The sequence below is a fragment of the Protomyctophum parallelum genome (genome assembly GCF_964188405.1).
Source record: "Protomyctophum parallelum genome assembly, chromosome: 22".
Taxonomy (NCBI): domain Eukaryota; kingdom Metazoa; phylum Chordata; class Actinopteri; order Myctophiformes; family Myctophidae; genus Protomyctophum; species Protomyctophum parallelum.
The window spans coordinates 27,746,625-27,755,463 of NC_139714.1; the positions used below are offsets into that span (position 1 = coordinate 27,746,625).

The 8,839-nt window shown below is 46.7% G+C and overlaps 1 protein-coding gene across 1 annotated transcript in view; it reads left to right on the forward strand.

The window, feature by feature from the left end:
• The window catches only part of LOC310879784 (chloride anion exchanger-like), a gene marked incomplete at both ends in the record, with an annotated part of 31,209 nt that extends 22,703 nt beyond the window's left edge, over window positions 1-8,506 (forward strand). The window contains 8 exons of the mRNA XM_083794614.1: window positions 292-387; window positions 463-569; window positions 1,300-1,369; window positions 2,964-3,056; window positions 4,760-4,843; window positions 5,274-5,414; window positions 6,722-6,776; window positions 8,355-8,506. Of these exons, the coding sequence (XP_083650740.1) occupies window positions 292-387; window positions 463-569; window positions 1,300-1,369; window positions 2,964-3,056; window positions 4,760-4,843; window positions 5,274-5,414; window positions 6,722-6,776; window positions 8,355-8,506 (798 nt within the window). The remainder of the gene's footprint in view (window positions 1-291; window positions 388-462; window positions 570-1,299; window positions 1,370-2,963; window positions 3,057-4,759; window positions 4,844-5,273; window positions 5,415-6,721; window positions 6,777-8,354) is intronic.
• Between the last annotated feature and the right edge of the window lie 333 nt (window positions 8,507-8,839).

The window sequence follows — 8,839 nt, forward strand, 5'->3', positions numbered from 1 at the left end:
CACCTTGGCTGGTAATCCAGTCTGGCAGTGTGCCGCGGGTTCGACTCCCGATCCCGACGGCCTTTACTGCATGTCACTCCCCCATCTCTTTCCCCATTTCCAGTCAGCCTACTGACTGTCCCTCTATAAAAAAATATAAAATAAAGGCGAAAGCCACAAAAAAAAACAAAAAACCTCTGACCTTTGTGTTCCAGTCAGTGATGGGTGCTTGGGCGTCGTAACCTTTGACCTCTGTGTTCCAGTCGGTGCTGGGTGCCTTGGTGGTCGTAACCTTTGACCTCTGTGTTCCAGTCAGTGCTGGGTGCCTTGGTGGTCGTCAACCTGAAGGGAATGCTGCTGCAGGTCCGAGAAGTTCCGTACCTCTGGAAGAGGGACAAACCAGACTGTGTAAGAGATGTCACGTTTTGTCACGTTAATGTTGTTAGATTGAAGGTGGTGTGGTCAGTAACCTCTCCTCTCCAGGTGGTGTGGCTGGTGACCTGCCTGGCGTCCATCCTCCTGGGTTTGGACCTGGGGCTGGCCGTGGGCGTGGGAGTGGAGCTCCTCACCGTGGTCTTCAGGGCTCAGTTGTAAGAAAGAATGACTCGACATTCACATCATCATCATCATCATCATCATGTCGTACATTCAGTTCAGTGGTTCTCAACCTCCATCTTTCTGTTTGTCCAGTCCCCGGTGCTCCATATCCTGGCTAACATCCTTTCTGTTTGTCCAGTCCTGGTGCTCCATATCCTGGCTAACATCCTTTCTGTTTGTCCAGCCCTGGTGCTCCATATCCTGGCTAACATCCTTTCTGTTTGTCCAGTCCTGGTGCTCCATATCCTGGCTAACATCCTTTCTGTTTGTCCAGTCCTGGTGCTCCATATCCTGGCTAACATCCTTTCTGTTTGACCAGCCCTGGTGCTCCATATCCTGGCTAACATCCTTTCTGTTTGTCCAGTCCTGGTGCTCCATATCCTGGCTAACATCCTTTCTGTTTGTCCAGCCCTGGTGCTCCATATCCTGGCTAACATCCTTTCTGTTTGTCCAGCCCTGGTGCTCCATATCCTGGCTAACATCCTTTCTGTTTGTCCAGTCCTGGTGCTCCATATCCTGGCTAACATCCTTTCTGTTTGACCAGCCCTGGTGCTCCATATCCTGGCTAACATCCTTTCTGTTTGTCCAGTCCTGGTGCTCCATATCCTGGCTAACATCCTTTCTGTTTGTCCAGCCCTGGTGCTCCATATCCTGGCTAACATCCTTTCTGTTTGTCCAGCCCGCGGTGCTCCGTCCTAGCTAACATCCTTTCTGTTTGTCCAGCCCGCGGTGCTCCGTCCTAGCTAACATCACTGGCACGGACCTCTACAGGGACCGGAAGGATTACACATCTGTAAGATACAACAAAGACACAACATATACATTCATTATTGTACAAAAAGAAAAAGGTACATTTACAAAGGGTCCCATGATTTAATCTCCACTTTATTGTACTGTACTTTAACCCCCTTTTAATTGTCCTGTACACGAACTGGCAGTTCATTTTCTCTTATACACGCTATTTATATTCTTATATAAATACCATTTTTCCCAACGTTTTTTTTCAAATGACTCTGCCTTAAGGCCTATTCATTTCATAGTCGGTGAAGAGGTGACCACCGAAAACTAGAACCTAACGTCACTGAGCCGCGGTGGTAAGAGACTCACCGCTCGCCCCAAAAACATCTCTCTGTTTTTACTAAAACTACAACATGATGTCATTGTCACTGAGCCGCGGTGGTAAGAGACTCACCGCTCGCCCCAAACATGTCTCTGTTTTTACTAAAACTACAACATGATGTCACTGAGCCGCGGTGGTAAGAGACTCACCGCTCGCCCCAAACACATCTCTCTGTTTTTACTAAAACTACAACAAAACAACAAAACTAGACTAGACTAAAATGTTAGGAAGGGACTAGTGGACAAGAGATCCAGTGTAAGTCATTTTACACTTGGTTGCATGCTGAAAATAGCAGATCTAAAAGCACAGCTTGTAGATCGGTTATGTGTAAAATCAGTCATTACGACGGCATCAAGGCCCGCCAAAATGCATTTTAGTCGACTAAATCAACTGTAGATTTAGTCGATTAAAATCTTTTGACATATAGTCGACTAAAACTAGTTACTAGACTAACACTAAGACATTCCAGGTGACTCAAATGTGACTAAAACTAAATTAAGTTTAATTCCAAACACTATGACTAAACTAAAATAGAGATTTGCTGCCAAAAACACCACTGCACCGAAACAGTGGTCACCTCATCATCGTCACCTATAACTGGACTATGGGTATAATAGGCCTTTTATGTCATGCTCAAAGCGATGTAGAAGGACAGTATAGGTTCAGTGATCAATTAGTGACACCTGGTGGCTGGACCACAGCACAGCGGTTAAATAAAGTCCTTGACGTCAAGACAAGAAGCAGATAAATGACTAAAAAAAAAAAATATCAACAATGTCGTCACCTCGTTAAACTAATGGCCTACACGTAAGTCTTTATTTATTTAAGTTTTTGTTACGTTTTTCAGGAAGAATTAAAAAAAAAACAGATCCAAAACAAAACTATATATTTCTTAATAATTTCACCAAAAAAAGTTTTGAATTGCAGCCGTCCGTATAGGTGCCCATTGAGAGCGGTTTTGAAGGAGTCTAGGGATTCACACGTCTTGACTTAAATTACTGTTGAAGGGTGTTCCAAATGGTCAGGTGGCATAGGAGCGAAATGAATACAACAAACCATGTGCAACCCAGATTCGGCACAAACAAGGGATTGTTTGTGCCGAATCTGGGTTGCACATGGTTTGTTGTACTCCCTCTGGTATTGTGGGTGTGGACTTCCTTGACATTAAGGGAGTATTTAGGCAGTTACACGGGTAACATCCCCCTGTTCCATTATTATCAGATCTATAGAACCCATGTAATGTTATCAGTATGTGTTCCATTGTCAGATGTATGAACCCAGAGGAGTGAAGATCTTCAGGATACCTTCGCCTCTCTTCTTTGCCAACATCGACTTCTTCAGGGACAAGCTCTCAGAAGCTGTACGTATGTGTGTGTGTGTGTGTGTGTGTGTGTGTGTGTGTGTGTGTGTGTGTGTGTGTGTGGGGGGGGGGGGGGGGGTGGATGGATGGATGGATGGATGGATGGGTGGGTGGATGGATGGATGGATGGATGGATGGATGGGTGGGTGGGACGTGTGGAGTGTTGTCCAGGGTGTTTTAGAGAATAGTCTGGGACGTGTGGAGCGTTGTCCCTATTTCAGGTGGGGTTCCGTTCTCTGTGTTTCAGGTGGGGTTCCGTTCTCTGTGTTTCAGGTGGGGTTCCGTTCTCTGTGTTTCAGGTGGGGTTCCGTTCTCTGTGTTTCAGGTGGGGTTCCGTTCTCTGTGTTTCAGGTGGGGTTCCGTTCTCTGTGTTTCAGGTGGGGTTCCATTCTCTGTGTTTCAGGTGGGGTTCCGTTCTCTGTGTTTCAGGTGGGGTTCCGTTCTCTGTGTTTCAGGTGGGGTTCCATTCTCTTTGTTTCAGGTGGGGTTCCGTTCTCTGTGTTTCAGGTGGGGTTCCGTTCTCTGTGTTTCAGGTGGGGTTCCATTCTCTGTGTTTCAGGTGGGGTTCCGTTCTCTGTGTTTCAGGTGGGGTTCCGTTCTCTGTGTTTCAGGTGGGGTTCCGTTCTCTGTGTTTCAGGTGGGGTTCCATTCTCTTTGTTTCAGGTGGGGTTCCGTTCTCTGTGTTTCAGGTGGGGTTCCGTTCTCTGTGTTTCAGGTGGGGTTCCATTCTCTGTGTTTCAGGTGGGGTTCCGTTCTCTGTGTTTCAGGTGGGGTTCCGTTCTCTGTGTTTCAGGTGGGGTTCCGTTCTCTGTGTTTCAGGTGGGGTTCCGTTCTCTGTGTTTCAGGTGGGGTTCCGTTCTCTTTGTTTCAGGTGGGGTTCCGTTCTCTGTGTTTCAGGTGGGGTTCCGTTCTCTTTGTTTCAGGTGGGGTTCCGTTCTCTGTGTTTCAGGTGGGGTTCCGTTCTCTGTGTTTCAGGTGGGGTTCCGTTCTCTTTGTTTCAGGTGGGGTTCCGTTCTCTTTGTTTCAGGTGGGGTTCCGTTCTCTGTGTTTCAGGTGGGGTTCCGTTCTCTGTGTTTCAGGTGGGGTTCTGTTCTCTGTGTTTCAGGTGGGGTTCCGTTCTCTGTGTTTCAGGTGGGGTTCCGTTCTCTGTGTTTCAGGTGGGGTTCCGTTCTCTGTGTTTCAGGTGGGGTTCCGTTCTCTGTGTTTCAGGTGGGGTTCAGTTCTCTGTGTTTCAGGTGGGGTTCTGTTCTCTTTGTTTCAGGTGGGGTTCCGTTCTCTGTGTTTCAGGTGGGGTTCCGTTCTCTTTGTTTCAGGTGGGGTTCCGTTCTCTTTGTTTCAGGTGGGGTTCCGTTCTCTGTGTTTCAGGTGGGGTTCCGTTCTCTGTGTTTCAGGTGGGGTTCCGTTCTCTGTGTTTCAGGTGGGGTTCCGTTCTCTGTGTTTCAGGTGGGGTTCCATTCTCTGTGTTTCAGGTGGGGTTCCGTTCTCTGTGTTTCAGGTGGGGTTCCGTTCTCTGTGTTTCAGGTGGGGTTCTGTTCTCTGTGTTTCAGGTGGGGTTCCGTTCTCTGTGTTTCAGGTGGGGTTCCGTTCTCTTTGTTTCAGGTGGGGTTCCGTTCTCTGTGTTTCAGGTGGGGTTCCGTTCTCTGTGTTTCAGGTGGGGTTCCGTTCTCTGTGTTTCAGGTGGGGTTCCGTTCTCTGTGTTTCAGGTGGGGTTCAACCCTCTCCGAGTTCTGAGGAAGAGGAACAAGGCGCTCAGGAAAACGGAGAAGACGAGGTCACGCGTTACGGAGGTGAGAAGACCTTTTGGTGTTTTAAGCATTATGTTAGACTTTAGCTATTGAAAAATAGCAGATCTACAAGCTCCGAGTGCCGCGCTACGAGCTTGTAGGAATGCTATTTTTGAAAAATCGTCGAAATGTAGTGCAGATCTTTGAATATATTACTGTATATTCATCAGAGCCAACGTTTTTAACTCAAATCTTTGCTTCTGGGGGGAGGGTCCCTGGAACAACATATTTTCAGATGGGGGTCGGCAGCCAATTACATATAATCTTGGGGGTCCTTGACATGAAAATGTCTGAGAACCACTGACATAGAAAAAAAAAATCAGAAAACTGTCAGGATTTAGAAGACATGTGTAGAATCGTTCCCAGGTCTAAAATGTGTTAACGTATTATTGGACGCTCTTTGTGTTTTAATGTGTTTAACCAAACGGACCAGAGCGAGGTGAAGGACTTGGACGTGCGGACGGTGCAGACCACACGGACCTCGGAGCTCCCCCTGGTGGACATTCACAGTCTGATCCTGGACTTTGGGGCCGTTTCTTTTCTGGACATCGCCGCCATTAAGGGACTCAAAACGGTCAGGCTCATTCTCTAATGCCCCCTTTTGGTGTTTTAAAGCATTTATGTATTATGTTGTACTTTAGCTGTTGAAAAATAGCAGATCTACAAGCTCATAGCGCGGCACCGAGTGCCGCGCTATGAGCTTGTAGGTCTGCTATTTTTGAAAAATCGTGGAAATGTGGTCCAAATGTTTGAATATATTCTTTCAGAGCCAACGTTTTTAACTCAAATGTATGCTTCTGGGGAGGGGGGGGGGGTCCCTGGAACAGCATATTTTCAGATGGGGCTCAGTGGGCAATTACATATATCTTTGAGGGTCCTTGACATGAAAATGTTTGAAAACGACTGACATAGAAGGCATTTGTATAATCGTCCTCGGGTCTCAATGGGTTAAGCCGTTTGTCACAGAACCACGTTGCTCAATAAATATCGGCGATAATGTATAACATTCCGTTGAGCAACATATAGTCGTGACTTGTGCGTATAATTAAGTCTTTGTCAAAAGGAACGATTGCTCTCACTTGCACAATTTTGATTCTCACAGTTCACGCCACGGACCACCATTTGATGACATTTAGCCTCTCAGACCCATCTGAGCCACGGACCACCATTTGATGACATTTAGCCTCTTAGACCCCAAACTAAAGAATATTACGCTGTTGTCATCGGATAAGATTTTGTCACAATTCCATGCTGTATTGATGTGGTAACCGTGCTAACCATCAGAAGTGATAAGAGGCAAACGGCAAAAACATTATTCTACATTCTCTAATTGTGTTTAGACTTCTTGTAAATTAAGTTAATGCAGATCAGATGTTTAACAATAATGTAACTCTTGAGAGCGTCCATTTGGTTTAATCTTAAATCCCTTTTATTTTAGATTGTTTTGTAGCAATAGTACAACATAAACATTAAAGAGTCTTTAGTTGTTACTGTGCAATACTTTTAAACGGTTGTCATGTTGCACACATGCTTAAAATAGCTCTTATTTGCGCCGCCCTCGTTGAAAACAATGTATTTCCAACTCAAGCTTGTCTCAGTTCAGGATGCATGAACAGCGCTCGGTTTCCGCCCCCTCAATATCGTAACTCTTCTATTAGATGGCTCTGCCTGGAACCCCCTCAAGGACCACTGGTTAAAAACCAGCGTAACGTAGTTGATAGTGAAGGAGGGACAGACCGGCTATACTAGGCATTGAGTTGACAAGCAGTGTGATGTAGTTGATAGTGAAGGAGTGACAGACAGGCTATACTAGGCATTGAGTTGAAAAGAAGACGCAGATCTCAGCGTCTAAAGCGGGTTTGTTTTTCCTTCTCACTGCAGACCCTGAAGGAGTTCCTCCGTGTTGACGTGGAGGTGTACGTCGTGTCCTGTGATGGTGAGTGATTGTTGACGTGGAGGTGTACGTCGTGTCCTGTGATGGTGAGTGATTGTTGACGTGGAGGTGTACGTCGTGTCCTGTGATGGTGAGTGATTGTTGACGTGCAGGTGTACGTCGTGTCCTGTGATGGTGAGTGATTGTTGACGTGGAGGTGTACGTCGTGTCCTGTGATGGTGAGTGATTGGTGACGTGGAGGTGTACGTCGTGTCCTGTGATGGTGAGTGATTGTTGACGTGCAGGTGTACGTCGTGTCCTGTGATGGTGAGTGATTGGTGACGTGGAGGTGTACGTCGTGTCCTGTGATGGTGAGTGATTGTTGACGTGGAGGTGTACGTCGTGTCCTGTGATGGTGAGTGATTGTTGACGTGGAGGTGTACGTCGTGTCCTGTGATGGTGAGTGATTGGTGACGTGGAGGTGTACGTCGTGTCCTGTGATGGTGAGTGATTGTTGACGTGGAGGTGTACGTCGTGTCCTGTGATGGTGAGTGATTGTTGACATGGAGGTGTACGTCGTGTCCTGTGATGGTGAGTGATTGTTGACGTGGAGGTGTACGTCGTGTCCTGTGATGGTGAGTGATTGTTGACGTGGAGGTGTACGTCGTGTCCTGTGATGGTGAGTGATTGTTGACGTGGAGGTGTACGTCGTGTCCTGTGATGGTGAGTGATTGTTGACGTGGAGGTGTACGTCGTGTCCTGTGATGGTGAGTGATTGTTGACGTGGAGGTGTACGTCGTGTCCTGTGATGGTGAGTGATTGTTGACGTGGAGGTGTACGTCGTGTCCTGTGATGGTGAGTGATTGGTGACGTGGAGGTGTACGTCGTGTCCTGTGATGGTGAGTGATTGTTGACGTGGAGGTGTACGTCGTGTCCTGTGATGGTGAGTGATTGTTGACGTGGAGGTGTACGTCGTGTCCTGTGATGGTGAGTGATTGTTGACGTGGAGGTGTACGTCGTGTCCTGTGATGGTGAGTGATTGTTGACGTGGAGGTGTACGTCGTGTCCTGTGATGGTGAGTGATTGTTGACGTGGAGGTGTACGTCGTGTCCTGTGATGGTGAGTGATTGTTGACGTGGAGGTGTACGTCGTGTCCTGTGATGGTGAGTGATCTCTCCTCCAACACTCAGGCCCCTTTTCCACCGGTTGGTTCAGTTATTTTCCACCGGTTGGTTCCCAATGGGAACCGGTTCAGTTATTTTCCACCGGTTGGTTCCCAGTGGGAACCGGTTCAGTTCTTTTTGGTTCTTGGTCCATGAGCCAGAGCTCCAAGATTGGAATGTTAATTATTATTCTATTACAAATTTTACCTTTTTAAATATGCAAATGAGGAATAATGTAGGAAAATATGCAAAATAGAAAATATGAAAAAGCTACTACTGTGGAAAGGTTATCAATATCATATCAAGGTTATCAATATCATATTTACTTGTATTGATCCTATAAACTATTTAATATAGGTCTAGTTTTTCCCAGCAATTTTGGAGCTCTGGCTCATGGAAAAAAGAACTGAACCGGTTCCCATTGGGAACCAACCGGTGGAAAATAACTGAACCGGTTCCCATGTGTTTGCTGCTGTAGAATGCATCATGGAGAAGCTCCACAGCTGCATGTTCTTCGACGAGGAGATCCAGAGCTCCCTGTTCTTCCCCACGCTTCATGACGCCGTGTTGACCGTGCTGGAAAAACACCCCAGTCCTCCAGCGGTAAGGATGAGAAACGGCCATGGGTAGCCAGCCGCGATGTATCGGATATCTATAAAGCAAATTAACATTTACTTTAACCTCAGCATTCAGTATTTTAGCCGTGACGTGAGCGCCCCCTCCAGAGATACTTCCGGGTCCTACTTTTGTGTCGCTTTTGTGTCCCCATAATAGAGTTATACTGTGACGCTCCGTCGGACTAAATCTGAGACGAAAACAACCATGAAAGTCTCATTTGCTCTCCCAAATCTGGCTGTGACAGGCCGTCTGCCCCACACGGAATACTATCGCCATTTTATTTCATTGTGTCAACTAAATCCTCATGAATTGCAAACTAGATTCAACATACTCAAGCCTGCACAC